This window comes from Callithrix jacchus, chromosome 2 (assembly GCF_049354715.1).
Source record: "Callithrix jacchus isolate 240 chromosome 2, calJac240_pri, whole genome shotgun sequence".
Lineage (NCBI taxonomy): Eukaryota > Metazoa > Chordata > Mammalia > Primates > Cebidae > Callithrix > Callithrix jacchus.
The window spans coordinates 127674925-127695478 of NC_133503.1; the positions used below are offsets into that span (position 1 = coordinate 127674925).

The 20554-nt window shown below is 33.9% G+C and overlaps 1 protein-coding gene across 2 annotated transcripts in view; it reads right to left on the reverse strand.

Moving 5' to 3' along the window:
* Window positions 1-20554, reverse strand: part of XRCC4 (X-ray repair cross complementing 4) — a 271368-nt gene that overhangs the window by 132441 nt on the left and 118373 nt on the right. For both annotated transcript variants that reach the window (XM_008991862.5, NM_001267765.1), the window contains 2 exon segments: window positions 20197-20352; window positions 19019-19125 (listed from right to left, as the gene is read on the reverse strand). In XM_008991862.5, coding sequence (XP_008990110.1) covers window positions 19019-19125; window positions 20197-20352 — 263 coding nt within the window.

Genomic DNA, 20554 nt, shown 5'->3' on the forward strand with positions numbered 1-20554 from the left:
CTGTAAGGTCACATAGACTGAAAGCAGACAGATGAAAAAAAGACATTCCATTCAAAAACAGGAGCAAAATAGCTATACTTATATCAGATGAAATAGATTTTAGGTTAAAAAAAAACTACAAAAGGTAACAATGAAGGTAAATAATGAATAAAAGTAAACAATGAAGGTAAATAATGATTAAGTCAATTCAGCGAGAGAATATAACAATTGTTATATCTGTACCCAACACTCAAATATATAGAGCAAATATTAATAGACTGAAAAAGAGATTGAATACTCCTTTGAATAGAAAGGAATAGAATTGTATCCTGAAAAGGATAGATGACAATCTGATAATAGGGGACTTCAAAACCCGACTTGCAAAAATAGACCAATAACCAAAACACAGTAACATCTGAGCTAAACTACATTCTAGACCAAATGGACTTGACATTTATAGAGCATTTCATCCAATAGCTGCAGAATATACATTCTTATCATCAGAACATGGAGTATTTTTCAGGATAGATGACATGTTAGACCACAAAACAAGTCTCAACAAATTTTTCAAAACAAAAATCATCAGCCAGGCATGGTGGCTCACACCTGTAATCCGAGCACTTTGGAAGGCCAAGGCAGGTAAACTGCTTGAACTTAGGAGTTTGAGTCCAGCCTAAGCAACATGGTAAAATCCCATCTCTATAATAAATACAAAAATTAGCCAGGTGTACTGGCAGACACCTGTAGTCCCAGCTACTTGGGGGGCTAAGGTGGGAGGATCACTTGAGCCAGGGAAGTCAAGGCTGCAGTGAGCTGTGAACACACCATTCCACTCAAGTCTGGGTGATAAAGTCAGACCCTATCTCAAAATAAAACAAAAAATACAAAAAAAAAACCCCACCTAAAATCATATCAAATATATTTTTTGACCAAGATGAAACAAAATTAGAAATTAGTAACAAGAAAAACTCTGTAAACTGAACAAATGCATGAAAATTAAGCAACGTGTTCCTGAATTTGGTCAATGAAGAAATTAAGAAGAAAACTAAGTTCTCTAGGTTGATGAAAAAGAATCCCACATAAAAACAGACATGAACAAAAAAGGATAATTTGCAAGGTAAAAGGTAAAGATGTGGACAGATATACATAATACTGACTATTCCAAACTACAATAACAATGTTTTATGAGGTCTAAAAATATAAGGCAAATTTAAATACATGCTAACAATAATGCAATAATGCACCAAAGTGTTGTTTTAAAAAATGTGAAAGTGAAAATTTGTATTAGACTAATAAGGATATGTCACCATACGTAGAGTAACCATTAAAACAAAAACATAATGATGCACAAGAAATAAGTAAATAAAGGGAGAAAGTTGGAATGATTACAATAAAGAACAAATAGATTCTTAGTGAATCTAACCCTAAATATATAATTAACATCATGAACTATAAATGGAATAAATACTTCAATCAAAAGACAAACATCATCAGATTTTAAAAATGACTATGGCTGGGCATGGTTGCTCATGCCTGTAATCCCAGCACTTTGGGAGGCCGAGGCAGGCAGATCACCTGAGGTAGGGAGTTCAAGACCAGGCTGACCAACATGGAGAAACTGTCTCTACTAAAAATACAAAAAATGAGTCAGGCATGGTGGCGCATGCATATAATCCCAGCTACTGGGAAGGTTGAGACAAGAGAATTGCTTGACCCTGGGAGGCAGAGATTGCAGTGAGCCGAGATTGTGATATTGCACTACAGCCTGGGTAACACGAGCAAAACTCCATCTCAAAAGAAAAAAAAACTATACGATGTTGACACAAAGCCTGATCTTAAACATGCAAAAGATTCTAAATTTATATCTACTAAATAATATATTAATAGTATATAAGTCTACATTTAAAACTAAATCTATTATTTTAATGTCTAAATGAACATTTGGTATTAAATAATCGATATTAATTAAATTTATTCCATTAAGAAGAGAAAGAAATCATATATTCCACCTCTTTTAAGGAGCTCTAAATTATTTTATTAAAATGAAGTCATTGAATATAATAGAACTTAAAATACAAAATCACACTCAACTCTAGGACTTTAATAAATTAGAGTGTTCTATTTCAATAAACATAAAGAACTCTAGGATAGGAGGGCTCTCACAGATGAGCTCTGTAATCAAACTGCTTGGGTTAGAACTCTAACTCAACAAATTACTAGTCAGTTTACTCATAGCAAGTTCTGCAACCTTTTGACACCTCAGTTGTAATGGATGATACTAATAGTATATACCTCATAGAATTGTCAAGTTAAATGAAATAGTGCTTACATAATTTAAGTGCTTTAAATTAATGAGTCTGTAGTAGTTGTGGCAGTGAGACATAATAAAAAATAATAGTAATTGAAAAAGTAGAAGTTACTGAATAGTAGTAACAATAATTGTTAGTAGCAGAATTAGAAGTACTACTAGGACAGCAGCAGTAGTCATTATCATCAGTATCATTATCTTCTTCCAAGGGTCACAAATACTTCTAGAAGTCATGCAAGTGATATGAATAAACAATGTGGGCCAGATCTAAGATAATAAAGATGGTTGCAGATTACAGAAAACCAGAAAACCAGTGCCCTGTTTAAATGCATTTGTTATCAATTATTTAAAACACTGATGTCATCGAAGGAGAACGAAAATATGTAAAGAATGAAAATATGTAGCTTAGTTCATAGAAAGGATCAACAATTTACAACTTCTGATTTTGTCCAAATTATTCATTGAAATTAAAAGATAATATGGCTTGAAAAGCAATGTGACCAGCAATACCTTAAGATCTTTTTTTTTTGGGTAATTCCCCATATTATATCCTTTCCCTCTTTCCTCAAAAAATCCTGGGTGTTAACTAGGTTTACTATTTCTCAGCATTCCTGAGTTTTACCACAAGGCTTGAATTTGCCACTAAGGATCTCACATTGAGCTTTTCTTCTGGCCACCCTACTTGTAACTGTTCTCTATCACTACTCCATGCATTCAGAGTCTGCTTAGTGAGCCTGCTGATATTCATTCTTCACACATCCCCAGGCCCTCAGAGTTAAGTCATGGCAAGTATCATGTCAGTGCTGGTGGGCTGACAACATTCCAGAACCTCATCGCTGGTAAGTAATCTTGTCTATCTTTTTGATCTTAAATATGGCTTACAGGCGATGCTGATGAATTGGCTCAGGGGACCAGATGTGCTGTTTGTGGTAGAGATTCCTGTCACAATCCCAGAAAGACAAGAATCCTACATATTACATTCTAGACATTGAACTGATTTAAAACTGTTGCTGCCATCACACCACCTCTTGTCTGAAGTCAGTCAAGGATTGCTATTTAATAGGAGCAATGAAAACATCTAGCGTCATGTTCCTGGGGAAAACAGACAAATGATCCAGACATTCTTTTTTTTTTTTTTTTGAGACGGAGTTATACTATTGTTACCCAGGCTGGAGTGCAATGGCGCAATCTTGGCTCACTGCAACCTCCGCCTCCTGGGTTCTGGCAATTCTCCTGCCTCAGGCTCCTGAGTAGCTGGGATTACAGGCACGTGCCACCATGCCCAGCTAATGTTTTTGTATTTTTAGCAGAGATGGGGTTTCACCATGTTGACCAGGATGGTCTCGATCTCTTGACCTTGGGATCCACCCGCCTCGGTCTGATCCAGACATTCTTAAGTTAGTTTTACTATAATGAATCAAAAAAACAGTACAATACGTGTTGCCTTTCTTAGGTAAAAATACACAATTATACCCACAATCCTACTCATACATGGGTCCCTAGATCTCATGACCTATATACCCTCTTATATTAAGTGCACCATAAAGACTTGGTAGTACAATTTGATTTCTTTTTCGAAGCAATATAAATCTATTCTAGAACCACAAAATCAGCATGAGATAAAATTTCAGAACCCCAAGATGACTGTGTTGAATATATATATGTCATATAAAATTTTAAATTTCCTATAGAGCCACATTTAAAAAGAAAAAAGAAATAGAATATGTTGATATTATATGTATATAACTAAATATACTCAAAATATAATTTCAACCTATAATATAATCATTTATCAATGAGACATACTACATTCCTTTTTTCACACTTAGTCATACTAGGTTTTCAAAATCCAGTGTGTAGTACACATTTACAGCACATCTCAATTTGGACGAGCCACACTTACATCTTCAATGGATGTATTAGCTACTCGCTACCTTACCTGAACAAACACTGGAGCTCTAAACAAACCTCCAATCTACCGCACAGAAAGACAGTGATTTAGCTTTCTGTTTGAATGCTGTTACTTTCTCTTCTTTTTAGCTCATCATCTCATCTGTTGTAGACTTCAGTTCCCTTTTAACAAGTCTTACTCCATCGTTTCTAGTTTAAATATCAGTCTCTTAGATCAATGGTTTTGAACCATTTTTGGCATAGGTCCCTTTTGAAAATATTAACCCCACCAACATCTTGATTTGAATCCTTGCTTCAGAAAAATATAGACCTATTTGCATTGTTAGGGGTGAAATTCCCACCCTGCCCCCAACACACCCCCCAAAAAAGATAATTTGGAGTCTTAACTCTCAGGACCTAGGAATGCAACCTTATTTAAATATATAGTATTTACAGAGGTAATAAAGTTAAAATGAAGTTATTAGAGTGGGTCCTAATCCAATATGACTGGTGCACTTATAAAAAGGGTAATTTGAACAGAGCTCAGTGTAGAGGGAAGAAAATGTGATGTAAGAGAGAAGCTGGTCATCTATAAGCCAAGGAGAGAGGCCTGGAATAAATCATTCCCTCAAAGCCCTCAGAAGAAATTAACCCTGACAACATCTTGATTTCAGGATTATAGCCTCCAGAATATGAGTAAATATATTTCTGCTGTTCAAGTCACTCAGTTTTGTTTACTTTGTTACAGCAGCCCTAGCAAACTAATACATTCATATAAATTTACACATAGAGAAATATATAGACAGATAAATATAGATAATTATACATATAATTCCAAAGAGTTCAGAGATCCTTCCACTAAACATTTCTTTAAAACCACACGTTAAGAACCTGAAACAAAATAAATCAAATTAAGCAGCATTTATGTATTATTTCTGTCATCTATTAACATTTTGAGAATGTCTTTACCATTTATAACAATGGCAAAAAAAAAAATCATTTTGAAACCGTTTTCAGAATTCCTCCAAGTCTTTGCATGTTTGAGGTTTAATATTATTCTAATGATTTTATGCTATATTTTTATCTATATCCCCAAATATATGATCCTCTCCTCATATTTAGTACATGTCCTCTTAAAACAGTTTTCGTTCTACAAAAACTGTCCTAGGAAATCCTTGTTTTCTTTAGATAGCTTCCCTTTTCTCACCTAATTTATATGAAAGTCGAAACCATCTAATGCAGGATTTCTCACATGGGTTACATGGAACACTAATATCCACTGAAAAAGGTTCCTAAAATTTTATGAGCTTGAAAAATGTTGCACAGTATGTACCACCTTTATCACTATGCACATTAGCATATTAAAGACTCTGAGAAGTTCTCCAAAAAACTAAATGTTTAAGGTAAATAGGCAACCACATAATTTTTTCTCATATACATATTGCCCATTGAAACAGCTTATAGATGACACAAGTTAATGTCAAATTGCTATACTTTATACAATTCTGGTCACAGATACTTGAAGCAAAACAGAAAAAAAATGCAACAAAGTAGCAGGCTGACTAGCAGTCTTGTGGGTGGCACAGAACAAGTCATATCTACTAGATGTTCTATTCTCAACAAAGACAACCTTAAGCCACTTCCCTTGGTATCTGAATATAAGAATTAGAGAGAAAGGACAGGAGTGAAGGCAGACACCAACAAAAATACACCGAGAAGAAGGCATTCTGTGAAGTTGAGTATTGTGAAAACTTCAGGTAAGAGTTATACAGGCTACAGAAATCTGCTGCCATCTGTATCCTTGTGCTGAGGTTCAGTTCTTCTTCGTTCCTAAATAGCTCCAGTGATTTATGAAAATAATTAGGGATTTATCAAAGCAGTAAGAATAGAAAAGAATACTAATAACAATAGAAAAAAAAAGAAATACGCTTGTATTTGGGGTATTACCCTCTGGATTAATTTCCTCTTGAACGAAACTTACACTTTTGAACTTTGGCGTTCTTGACCTAGGATGTCCAAAAACTTTTCTAAAAAGTCCAAATTATTACAATTGGTGTTTTTGTTTTGTTTTGTTTTGTTTTCAGACTGAGTCTTACTCTATGTCACCCAGGATGAAGTGCAATGGAGTGATCTTGGCTCATTGCAACCTCTGCCTCCCAGGTTTGAGTGATTCTCCTGACTCAGCTTCCTGAGTAGCTGGAACTACAGGCATATGCCACCATGCCTCGCTATTTTTTTGTATTTTTAGTAGAGATGGGGTTTTGCCATGTTGGCTAAGCTGGTCTCGAACTCCTGGCCTCAAGTGATATGTCTGCCTTGTTCTCCCAAACTACTGGGATTACAGGCATGAGCCACTATGCCCAACTTAGCAATTTTTTTTTGGTGGGGGGTGTGGGGTGTGTGTGTGTGTGTGTGAGTGAGTGTGTGTGTGTGTGTGTGTGTGTTTCAAAATCTCTCAACATGATCAAATACCTTTTTTTAGAAACTCCTAGAAAGTATTTATTAATGAACAATTGATATACCATAAAATTCACCCAATGTAAATGTACAATGCAATGATTTTAGCAAATTTATATTTGTACCATGATTACCCCAATCAGTTTTAGGACAGTTCCATCATGTCCAAAAGTTCTCTTGGGCTCATTTAAATTAATCACCATTTCCATTCCAGGCCTTAGCAAGCATTGAATCTGTTTTCAGTATCTATATATGTTCTCTTTTTCTTCACATTACATACAAATGGGATCATACAATCAACAATCTTCTGCATCTGGTTTCTTTTGCTTTAGCATAATGCTTCTGAGGTTCACTCACAATAAGAATATTCAATAGTTTACTCCTTTATATTGCCAAATAATACTTTATTGTATGGAGAGACCACATTTAATTTAACCTTTCACCAGAAGATGAACGTTTACAATTTTCCAGTTTGGAGTTATTACTAACACTATGATAAACATTCAAGTATGTCTTTATGAGGATTTACATTCTCATTTCTTTTTAGTAAATACGCAGAAGTAGAATTGCTAGATTATAAGGTAAGTATATATTTTACTTTTTGAGGAACTGCAAAACAGTTTTCTAAAGTGGTTGTAACATTTTACATTACCATCGGAAATGTATGTGAATTCAAGTTTTGCCACATCCTTTCCTACTCATTATTTTCAATCTTTTAGATTATATTCATTCAGATAGGTGTGTATGGTATCTGATTTTAACTGTACTTTGTATTATCTTATGTTAAGCACCTTTTTTGTGGGATTATTAACCATTCTTATATCTTCTTTAATGAAATGTCTACTCAAGTCTTGCCAATTTTTTGACTAAGTTATTTATTTTCTTACTACTGAGCTGTAAATATTCTTTTTTTTTTTTTTTTTTTTTTTTGAGACGGAGTTTCACTCTTGTTACCCAGGCTGGAGTGCAATGGCACGATCTCGGCTCACTGCAACCTCCGCCTCCTGGGTTCAGGCAATTCTCCTGCCTCAGCCTCCTGAGTAGCTGGGATTACAGGCACGTGCCACCATGCCCAGCTAATTTTTGTATTTTTAGTAGAGACGGGGTTTCACCATGTTGACCAGGATGGTCTCAATCTCTTGACCTCGTGATCTACCCGCCTCGGCCTCCCAAAGTGCTGGGATTACAAGCTTGAGCCACTGCGCCTGGCCAAATATTCTTTATATATTCTAGAAACAAGTCCCAAATCAGATATACGATTTGCACATATTTTCTCACAATTCATGGCTATTTTCATTAATGATGCATTTTTGAAGTGCAGATTGTTTTTATTTTGATGAATTCCAATTTATCAATTTTTTTCATTTATGTATTATGCTTTTTATGTTATAGCTGAGAACTCTTTGCCTAAAACTAAGTTCACAGAGATATTGTTTTCTTTCATAGGGTTAGCTATTATTTCTAGGCCTATGATCCATTTCGAGTTAATTTTTGTGTTTCATGTGAGGTAAACACCTATATAATTTTTTTTCAAGTTGATACCCAATTCTCCAAGCACTGTTTGTGTAAAAGACTATCCTTTCCCCAGTAAATTGTCTTTGCAGCTGTGCTGAGGACCAACTGACCATAAACATGAAGGCTTACTTCTAGAGTCTCAATTCTAGATTCTCATTATATCAGTGAGACTATGTCTGATATAACGACTTTCTTTATAACAATAATGTTACACCATCTTGATTATTATATCTTTGTAGCAACTTTTGAAATCAGAAAGAGTTCTCCAATTGTTTCTTGTTTTTCAAGATTGTCTACTCTTGCTCACTTGAAATTCTACATAAATTTTAGAATCACTCTGTTAGTTTGCTAAAAAGACAGCTGGGATTTTGATAGGCATTTCATTGAATCCATGTAACAATTTGCAAGTATTATCTTAATATTAATTTTTTTTTAAGACAGGCTCTTGCTCTTTCACCCAGGCTAAAGTGAAGTGGTATAATTTCGGCTCACTGCAACCTCCATCTCCCAGGCTCAAGCAACCCTCCTGCCTTAGCCTCCCAAGTAGCTAGGACCATAGGCATGCACCATCATGCCTGGCTTTTTTTTTTTGTATTTTTTTAGAGATGGAGTTTTACCATGTTGCCCAGGCTGGCCTCAAACTGCCGAGCTCAAGGGATCTGCTGGCATCAGCCTACCAAAGTACTAGGATTACAGGCGTAAGCCATTGTACCTGGTCAACAATATTAAACTTCTACTCTATAAATACAAGATGTTTTCCCAATTATTTAAGTCTTCTTTAATTTCTCTCAACAATGTTGCATAGTTTTCTTTTGTTAGACATTTCTAGGTATTTTGTGATGTTATTGTGAAGGCAATTCTTTTCTTTAAGTTCTTTATTCTTAATTTTTTAAAGATGAGGATCTCATGTATGTTGCCTAGGCTGGCCTCAAACTCCTTGGTATCCTCAGTTTCTGAGATTACAGAAATACACCATCATGGCCAGCAGCAATTTTATTAATTTCATTTTTTGCTTATTCATTGCAAGTATATAGAAATACAACTGATTACTGGATATTGATCTTGTATACTATAAACTTCCTGGACTCAACGTACTAGCTTTAAGAGTTTTTTAGTGAATTCCTTAGTATTCCTGTATACCAGAGCATATCATCTGCAAAAAGAGACAGTTTTACTTCTTTTCCAATCTGAATACCTTTTATTTCATTTCTTGCCTAATTGCCCTGGCTAGAATTTCTAGTACAACATTGAATAGAAGTGATGGGAGCAGATAAACTTGTTATTTTCCTGAAAATGGAGGGGTAAACATTCGGTGCTTCACCATTAAGTGTGTGACAGCTGTGGTCTTCTGCCTAGATGTCTTTATTAGGGTGAGGAAGTTCCCTCACGTTCCTGGTTTGCTGAGAGTGTTTGTTATTAATGCGTGTTGGATTTTGTTACATACCTTTTCAGCATGTATTGAGATGATCATGTGGTTTTCTGCTTGATTTTATTAATATTGTGAAATACTTTAACTGATTTTGAGATGCAAAAGTATCTTTACATAAGAGGAATGAATCTCAGTTAGTCATAGTGTATATGTCTTTCTGTATCAAGCTGGTTGCTTTTTGCTAGTGTTTTGTTTCAAATGTTCATATCCATATTCATGATAGATATTTGTCTATAGTTTTCTTTTCTTACAAGGTCTTTTCTGGCTTTGATATTATGATAATATCAGCCTCACAGAATGAGTTGGGAAGTATTCACTCCTCCTCTATTTTCTGAAAGAATTTATAAGGAAGTGGTATAATTTCTTTAAATATTCAATAGAAAACACCTGCAAAGTCATCTGGGTCCAGGGTTTTCTTTGTGCAAATATTTTAAATTACTAATTCAATAAATTTACTTACAAATCTACTTCATACTCTTTATATGTGGTAAATATAGAAATTTTGCTCTCATATAGCCGTATTACCCAATTGGTACTATTATTGTCATGTATATTGTATCTATCTATATTATAAATACGACTTCACAGTGTTGTAATTATTCCTTTGTTACATCTGGTATAGAATACAATAATAAAAAAGAAAATATGTATCTATATCTAATCTTTTATTAATCCACATATTTTATAATTTTTGTTATTTCTTCCTGAAGATTCATGTTACCATTTCATGTCATTTCCTTTCACCCTCAAGACTTCCCTTAGTGTTTCTCATAAAATAGGTCTGTTACCAATGAGTCTCTTAATAAATAAATGTTTTTATTTCATATTTATTTTGAAAGATACTTTGCTGGATATGAAATTATTGGCTGGAATTTTTTTTTCTTTTAGAACTTTGTACATGACATACTACTGCCTTCTTATTACTTCAGATAATAAGTCTGTTGTTATTATATTGATGCTCTCCTATATGTGTCTCCCTCTATAGCTGTCATTGTTTTCTATGCAGATGTGTCTCAGTATGTATCTTTTTGGTTTTTTTATTTTGGTAATTTTTTTCTTTGAGATGGAGTCTTGCTCTGTTGCCCAGACTGAAATGCGGTGGCACCATCTTGACTCACCTCTGCCTTCCTGGTTCAAGAGATTCTCCTGCCTCAGCCTCCCAACTAGCTGGGATTACAGGCATGTGCCACCATCCGCAGCGAATTTCTGTATTTTCGGTAGAGACAGGGTTTCACTATGTTGGCCAGGCCAGTCTCAAACTCCTGACCTTAAGTGATCTTCCTGTCTCAGCCTCCCAAAGTGCTAGGAGTACAGGCGTGAGCCACCGTGCCTGGCCTATCTTTTGGTATTTGTCCCACTTAAAGTTTACTGAGTTGCTTGGATGCTTAGATTAATGATTTTCATAAAATTTTGGAAAGCTCTGGCTTACTTTTTTCAAGTATATTTTTCTAACTTCTCTCTCTTCCGTCCTAGAATTTATATTATAGATATGTGAGCACATGTGATGTTGTCCCACAGGTCTTTGAGGATCTGTTCATTTCTCTTCAACCTTTTTACTCTTTGCTCCTTGGAAATTATCTACTCTGTTGATCTGTCTTCAAGTTTACTGATTTTTTTTTTATTCTGATAATTCGAATCTGTTGTTGAGGTGCTATAGTAACTTTTTCATTTCACTTATTATACTCTTCAAATTCACAATTTTCATATTGTTCTTCTCAAATAATTTATATCTCCTTATCAAAAATCTTTACTTGTTGATACAAAGGTATATACACACATATGTATTTTTATATGTACATATATACATATATGTGTATATATATGCACATACATATTTATATACTAAAGGAAAACATGTTTAAAGTCTTAAAGGAGAGAATGATATAAATGTACCAACAAGTGTACTATACATATGCGCTTTGAAGTCTGTCTACCAAATTCAATATCTGAAACACTTCCTATTGACTACTTTTTCCCCCCAAGTATGGATCACACTTTCCTGTTTCTCTGTATGTTCAATTTGTTGAAAACGAAACACTTTAAATAATATATTGTAATAATGCTGGGTTTTGATTATTTTCCTTCTGAAGTTTGCTACTGTTGCTTTTTGTTTGTTTATTTGTTGGTAACTTGCCTGTGGTAAATGTATAAAATCTATTTATCATGTGATGAGTGATAATTGATGTTTCTGCAGTTTATTTTATTCTTGATTTTTAAATTTGAAAGCCTAGGTCCAAAAGGGTTACTCTTGTGTCTAGACAGTTTTGAGAGCAGCCAGTAATTGATAGAAATAATGCACAAAAACCTCAAGCCAACAGGTTTCTTTTCTTTTGTAGGGGGCAGGTACAGGAGTATGTTCAAAGTCCAGCCTCTCTTTTTCTATTCTCCTATGAAGAAGATCCCTAGGTTAGGCTAGAACTCTAAAAATAGCTTGGACCCTCTCTTCATTCTCCACTGCAAAAGGCCATGCACACTTTCAGCTAGGAATATGCTTGCCTCAACCATGAGCACAACCTCAGGTTAGTAGATCCAATGGCCCAAAACACCTACGAACTGCCACCAAGATCATTACTTCTACTGACAATGCTGCTGGTTGTGAATATCACCCTCCGCTGTAAACTGAGTGAGCCCTCTAGCCCAGATACAGCAGTTGCCAGTCCTCGTGGCCAGCCAGATGCTGGCACAACTTTCATACTGACCAAGCTCAAGAATGTGGGTAGTCAGTGATAGAGGCAGTCTTAGGCAAGACTTCCACAGACTACCTGTTTTTACCCAAACTTCGCAGTTTTTCAAGAATAAACAGTTCTCATATTGCTGTTTGCTTTTGTCCCTGTTTGGAAGTGCTTATTTGCTTATTTTTTGGTAAATTTTAGATTCGTAATTAATTTAGGGGGAAAGGATTTGCCAGTTTTCTCACTCATCCATAGCCAGAGACAAATAACATTAAAATATTTTTGTCTCCTCTCAAAACATACAAATATGTAGAAATAGTTGCCTAGGAGGTCATATCAAAACTGTATTTTAATAGTAGAAAATGAGAAACCATCATAGATTTGCTAACAACCTTTGAGACATTTGAGAATTCTCAGGTGAAAAAATACTAAGTCAAAATCTGAAGAAATTAATATACACAGGGATAAATGCAACAGAAATATGTGCATTCTTATATTCTCTCCACAAGCTACCTACCATGAAGTCTTACATGTTTCATCTGATGATGTTGACTATCTTTCTTGAGAATATATGTACAAATAGAATCTTTTTTTCTCTATAGGAGAGAAAAGCATTCTTATTATTCTCTTGTATTGGTGGCAAATTCCTCATTGTTAGAAAATTTTCAAGGGTTTATATAATATTCCAAAAGTAGATGTGCTGATGTGGTTAATTATTATTTTACAAGGCAAATACTTTTTCATTATTTTCTCCTGTGTAACTGAAAGTAACACAGTTAATCTTTCTAGGCCTCTGTTCCCTCACTGGGAAAATGATGAATTTAAATAACAGGATCTAGAACTTTACATTCTAGATTTCCAAAGCATATAATGTCATTCCTAGCAAGAATGGTTATGTATAAAAGTCTACTACTGCTAGGAAATATGCTTAAATTTCTTTTCCAGTTTAGTGGTAGGTTTTACTAAATCAAGCTTTTTATTTAAAACTTATAAATAAATGTGTCTATGAGAAACGAGCTGGGTAAGATTAAGAACATAATCTGTTATTCTAAAGCTGAGTTTCTGAGTAATCTCTTTGGCAGTACATGTTGTTATCCCCTCTGTGAGTAGACATTCACTGTTTGAAGCAACAAGCCCTTTGATACTTAAAAATATTGGATTCTGTTCTATTTTTAAAAGCTACTATATCAGTATTCATCAACTGTTGGACATAGCCATTCATTTATTTTCAAAAAGGCTATTCTATAATCACACTTCCTTTCAGGAAGCCTACCAACTAAGTAAAAGCCTAAATTACGGATAGCAGTTATACAGGGACCTTCCTGTTGGTGAAGAAGCAGGATTAATCAAACCAATGTGCTAAATTGTGGGCTAATAATTATGCAGAAAAGTGGTAGGAAAGCTTATTGTATTTGTTTTAGTGGTTGTGCACCTTTAATATGCAGCTAAGAACAGTAAAATATTCCAGAAAAGTAGATTTCTTACTTGTATTTTAGCAAGACTGATTTAATTATTCTATACTTGTAATAAATAGTCAATGCTATTAACAGAAATAACTATAATTTTGAAATACTGATTATATATTAAAATAATTAATGAGACATTAAAATAATTAGTCTTATGATAGCTAACTAATTAGGAGTCAATGAAGCATAGCTTTTCAATATGTTTCACAAGAAAAATCCTAGCTCTATAAAATAAATTCAAAATTTCCACTAAATATTTGCATGTTTTTATGTTAAGATTAAGAAATGTTTCATAATGGCTAAAATTCTTAGAATAGTCATATATTTTTTAAAAATTGTTTTCATACACAATTCTGTTATTATAGCATGAAAATGGTTCTGAAACAATAGTTTAAAACTGCACAGTGATAAACTGTTCTTAAGTTATATCTGATATGGCTTGGGCAAATGAAAGGCCAATTGCATGTAGTGTTGTTGCCGGTTTGGGCTCTAATGCTATACATAATGGTGCTTATATCTCTATATATTTTGGTGAAGTAGTCTTATTTAGTGGACACAGTGTAATAACATTTCTCCTCAGATAGGAACATCATGTTTTACCTTGATTTGGGCAAAAAGAAACAGAGTTTCTTACAGGGAAAACTGTTTCACAGTATCTATAATAACTCAATAGGTTTCTATCAAATTCACACACACACACACACACACACACACACTCTCTCTCTCTCTCTCTCTCTTTCTCTCTCTCTCTCTCTGTGTCTTTCTCTCTCTCTCTCTAACTTTGGAGACAGGGGGAGTCTAGACTAACCAGGAAATCCTTAAAGCCACAAACAGTTAATACCAACTAACTAGGGGTGAAAGTGATCCCTACTTTCCTAGTCCAAAGTTTGAACTATAGACTATAGCAACTATTTTACTTATCATAATCTTAATATAAAACAAAGTGAAATACTTATAAAATCTAGGCCCTTAGTATGCAGCCATAGCTTAAATAAAGTCAGCAATATCATTACTACTTACATGGAAATTCTAAAATTCAAGACATAGTAAAAGTAAATCTTGCTATGGAAAAATATAAAATGTAGTGTGAGGTGATACTGACTGTGATACTCAAGTTTCAGAATACTTTGGGGATTTTCTTTTGGCCAATAAGATGAGTATTTTAGAGGTTTTTCATGCTATATAGTACAGTACTTATGAGCATGATATGGTTTATTAGATTGATATACATTATCATTAGTTATTTCCTCAATAATCCTAGTGGCAGGGGGACAATCTAAAACTCCAGAGAGGAAAAAAAAAGCAATAAAATTGATTGTGCTTTCATAGAAATATAAGTTAACAATTAACCCCTACTCTACTTCTGGATATATGCAAAAAAGTAACAGTAATTTTAGATGTTTAACATACAATTTTTTGGATATATGCATAAAAGTAATCAGACCTTTCCCTAGAGTGAATACAATAAATATGAATTTACCATTTTCATATTTGTGAATAAATTACCATACCATCTTTGTGAATTTTTCTACATTTGATTATTAAAGAATAATTTCATTTTAAGTGGGACAGTAAGGTAAAAAAAAGCATAACTACCAAAAGAAAAGAAATTTCATTACCATGTGCAAAAGAATGACTGCATGCATATTGTGTAATCCAATTCAAATTTATCATATTCAGATTCAGATTATCATATTCATATTCTTATCACTAAATGATCCTGATCTCACTAAACCTCTTTTTTATCATCAAGAAATTGGGTAATAATGTGAACATTACAAGAGGATTTTTGAGCATTTTATTAATTAACAATAAAAACCATTTACATAATGAAGTAACTACCAAAATAACTAATAAATTACACATTCAACCACTTAAAGAAATGGCTTTCTGAAAGTCAGAATAAATGTATTAATCCCCATCAATTTCTCTTTTCCTTGTTTTTATTGTAGGAAAAGCACATAAGAAACTGCAATATCTAAAAGAAATTCACAAATTTATTTGTATTCAAAGAGTAAATAATTTATTATCAAGATGGTAGAATAAGATCAGCAAGAACTTGTCACTGCTCTCCCTCAAAAACATAATAATACTACATATAGTACCAAAAAGAGACAGCTGTATTCAACAGAAACTATCTTTCATGGGCTAAAAACATGTTTTGTCTTGGATACTGGTAAATTACAGGGTGGCCCATTTTGTTGTTTAACATATACGATTTTCTTTCTCAGATCTATAAAATCTAGTTCTTAATTCAGTATCAAGCATTTGAGATTTGAGATTTATTTTTCTATTTTAAAAAGCATCCATTTCCTAAATATTTCTTTTTGAAGCAGAAGAAAAAAGGTAAGATTTCTAATACAATGCTATTAATTCTTGTCATCAAAAACTTACAAAAGCAAGTTAAATGCAAAAAAAAAACAAAAAAAAAACAAAGAACCAGAGACTTACAGATCAAATGTGTAGTGAACTAGATCTGGGCTAAAGAAATAAAGACACATTAAGACATAGAAAAAAACATAGACTAAATGTTTCTGAAGAGAAGGGATAATTTTGCCAAATTGAAAGTAGCACAATTATAACTTAAAGTTTTGTTGAAAATAGACTGAACACATAAAAGTCCTCTTTCTCATATACCCATATTTAATCATGTATTTTCTCATCAATAATTTTCACCCAGATCAAATGTTGGTAAGATAAGATCAAAAGGTCATTGCATTTAATAAAAATTCTGAAAGTTTAAATTGGAAAGAGTACAATCTATCTTTGTGAGTTTTTCTACATTTGATTATTAAATAATAATTTCATTTTAAATGAGACACTAACGTAAAACAAGCATAGCTACCAAATGAAAAGAAATTCCATTCCCGTGTGCAAAAGTATGATTGTGTGTGTATTGTGTAACCCAATTCAAATCTGATTAGAATCAGATAAATCAAGCAATTTAATCAATGTTAACAAGTTTCCGTGACTGCAATTAGGTGCTTTCCGACATCTTTGTCTATTTATTCTACCTTCTCTACTGTCATGGGGAATGACCATGCTACTGGCTAAATTAATCTACTACTTGTCCATGAGATTCCATTCACTTATCTTTTTAGAAACAGATTTCCAGTAGTTTTTCCTCTATTACATTGATGCTAAACATATTTTTTCATTTACAAACAAACAAAAATGCCAAAATTGCTTTTCTTTATCCTACTTCCCCCTCCAGCTGCTGCCCATGTCTTTCCCTTGTTTTACAGTGAAATGTGTTGAAAGTGTTGCCTGTCTCATCTCCAGTTCTCTCCTCCCATTACCTTTGAAACTCCTATTCTCTCCTATCCCCTTCCTTCACCAATCCAGTGAACATGTTCTATTAAGATCCTTAATAACGTTGGTATTGCTAAATCCATCAACCAATCCTCAATCCTCACCTTACTTGCCCCATTAGCAGCATTCCACACAGCTGATCACTGTCTACTCTGTGAAATACTTTCTTCACTTGGCTTCCAGGAAACCACATTTATAGTATTGCCTCTTACCTCCTGGCTGCTTCCTCTCAGTCTTATTTGTGCAGTCATAACCCCTTCATTAGCAAATCCTGCTACCTCTAAACATACCTAGAATTTGCTACTTGCTCATCACCTCCCCATCATTCTGTCTAAGCCACCCTCATTCTTCAGCCAGTTGGACTAGCTTCCCATCTGTTATATCTCCTGCATTTGTCATCCTATAGTCTATTCTTAACACACAGACTAATATTGTTGAAATTTGAGTCAGATTATGTCACTTGACTGTTTAAAATCCTTCAGTATTTTCCAAGCTAACTCAAAGTAATAGGAAAAGTTCTAATGGTAGCCTACAATGCCTTACATGTGATGTGGTACCATCATCTCTCTCATTTTATTTCCTAATTCTCCCAGTCTTCATCTTTCTACTGTATCCATATTACACTCTGTGTTATTGCTTAAACACCATCGGGAACTTTGTACTGAAGGTTTTTTTGGTTTTGTTTTCTGCTTGGCATGCTCTTCCCCAAGATAGCCTTGTAACCTTCATCTTCTCACTGAGGCCTTTTCTGATAGCCTGGCTAAAATCAACCCTCAACCTTATTCTCACCCTGGCCTTTCTATCATCTTTCTCTGTTGTATTTTTCTCTTTAGCACTTATCAACCTAACATATTTTTTATTTATTCATCTTAACTGTTTCCCTGACTACAATTTAAACTCCACAATGGGCCAGGAGCCATGGCTCATGCCTGTAATCCCAGCACTATGGGAGGCCAAAGCAGGTGGATCGCCTGAGATTGGGAGTTTGAGACCAGCCTGACCAACATGGAGAAACTCCATCTCTACTAAAAATAGAAAATTAGTCAGGTGTGGTGGCGCATGCCTGTAATCCCAGCTACTTGGGAGGTTAAGGCAGGAGAATCGCTTGAGACTGGGAGGCAGAGGTTGTGGTGAGCCAGGATCATGCCATTGCACTCCAGCCTGGGCAACAAGAGTGAAACTCCATCTCAAAAATTTAAAAAATTAAAACAAAACTCCAGGATGGCACAGATTTTTGTGTTTTGTTTTCTAGTGCATAGCAAAGTTTCTGGCACATAATTGGAACTCAGAAACATTTTCTAAATAAATAAATCAAACATTTATTTTTATAGTATTGGGTTTAGGTAAAAGCTCTCGAAGTATAAAATGAGTTCAGAGGCTCCTGTTTCCACTGCCACTAGGAAATCTATAAAACAGTAAAAAAAAATAACTCATGGGTTTAAACACTTGCTGAGAACTTGATCCAAAAGACTGAGTAAGTCATAGGTATTTGAACCAAACTGCCATTTTTCCCCTTCTCTTTTCCTCTATTACATCTCACTTGTTGCAATCCTTTTCTGAAGAGTGAAAGAATATCTCAACTTCAGTATAAATTAGAGCATTCTGAATGACTCTGCTCCAGTGGCCTATTCATGGCTTTAGCTACCTAAGATCTCAAATGTTAAAGGCAACTAGCTTCAAGCTGATAATATTTAGCATAAAGGTTATCTTCTTCATTGCTTATGCTTATTCCTGGTTATATTTAACCAGGAATAGTATGCTTTGGAGTATATGTATATCAATGCTTGCTCATATTGGTGTGCTAATGAGTTGCTGCATTTTATAAAAAATATTAAATTTTAACATTAAAAATTGCAGTTTTAAAATAAAAATGCTAAAGATTTTCATAGAATAAGGTTTTTCACAACATTTTTTCATTATGGTTTCTTGTCATTAGAATAATAAGCCCAAGTGAGATATTCAACAAAGGAGACAAATGTGTATCTCTTACCAGAAGCCAACCCAGAGCAATCAGGCTGGTTTTCACTTTCTTCATCAGTACTTTCATCATAGACTGGATCTCGGTCAGCAGTCATTTCAGAATGGATTGTAGCTTCCCTAGAAACAAAGGAAGGTAGAATCATAAATCATGAGCTTACCCCATGCTAGGCAGCAAATTTATCAGTAATTATAGAAAATATTCCTGGAAAAAGATTCTAATTAAACAAACATATTGAAAATATATATGATTTAGATGAAAGCATTTTAAAACCTATATATTAACTCCCAAAAACAAGTTTCTCTTTTACCTAATTTTAATCTGAATTTAGTACTCATTAAAATTAATATTAAATCAGTTTCTATTCTTCTATAAAAATACTTTTTCTACCAAATTATCTCTGTGGGTCACAGAGTATTTAACATTTTACTAATCTCAGAGCAGTTCCGCATCTCATTTGATCTCTGCAAAACCTTAAGACGGGTATGTTTTATGACAATAAAGTAACTTGTCCAAAGCCATAAACTAATAGGTATGATTGCAAGAACAGTACCTGTACTAAGACTAGCCGAAATCAAATTATTTTAACACTATGTCACTGGTAATTCTGTATTTTTACTAAGATTCAGAGCAATAGACCCTAACTTGTATTTGCTAATGCATACAAAAGTTATAACTGTCCAAAGTCATATCAGCCATTTGTCAATGATTCTTCCATAAAAATCAAGGACATGTCTACTCTCAGAGGAAACTTGAAAGAAGAATAAGACTGATAACCAAACTCTAATCAGATAAAACGCTCCCTGGAATTTAATATTAGCCACTTGATTCTAAAGTTAACCATTGCTTAGACATCAAGATTACAAATATGTGTCCAACTTTGTAGTTCTGCGGATGAAAGATTTTTTTAATTAATATTTTTAACTAATGTCTAAGAATTAATACTTTAATAAGCCTCATGTCAGTTTTTTAAATTTAAGTGTAGGTGAGACAGTTGAGCAGACATGGAGAGAGCATGCTGAGAACTCTCTAGCCCACAGCACCTCTATCTAACAGCCTGAGCATCCTCATCCAGACTACCAAATAATCTCCTACCGCTAAAAAGTTGGCATCTAATGTTCACTAACTTTGGGAAGAAATTCCACTTAAATTTATGCATCTGTCATCCAAAAACAACATAGCCAAAATACCCTTCAAATTTGATGTCCTTTTCTGGTTCTTGAGCTCCATTTAATAATTTATTATGTAAACTTCTGATTTTTGTTTTCTTCTCATTCAACACCAGAATAAACCGCTTATAAAGATCAGTCTCCAAAGCTTCCTTAGCACTCACACATTTTTCAAATCTAAAAAAGTAAACAAGTAAACAAATTAGTCATGTAGTTCTGCTTAGCATTAACATAATTCAGTCTAATAAGATTTCAAGAAAACTTTTCAAGGAAAATACAATTAAAGATTATTTTCACATATGCTTTCACCGACTTAAATATTTTATAAAGATAGTTAAATACACAATTAGAAATTATTGGTTATTAATGTAATTTATGT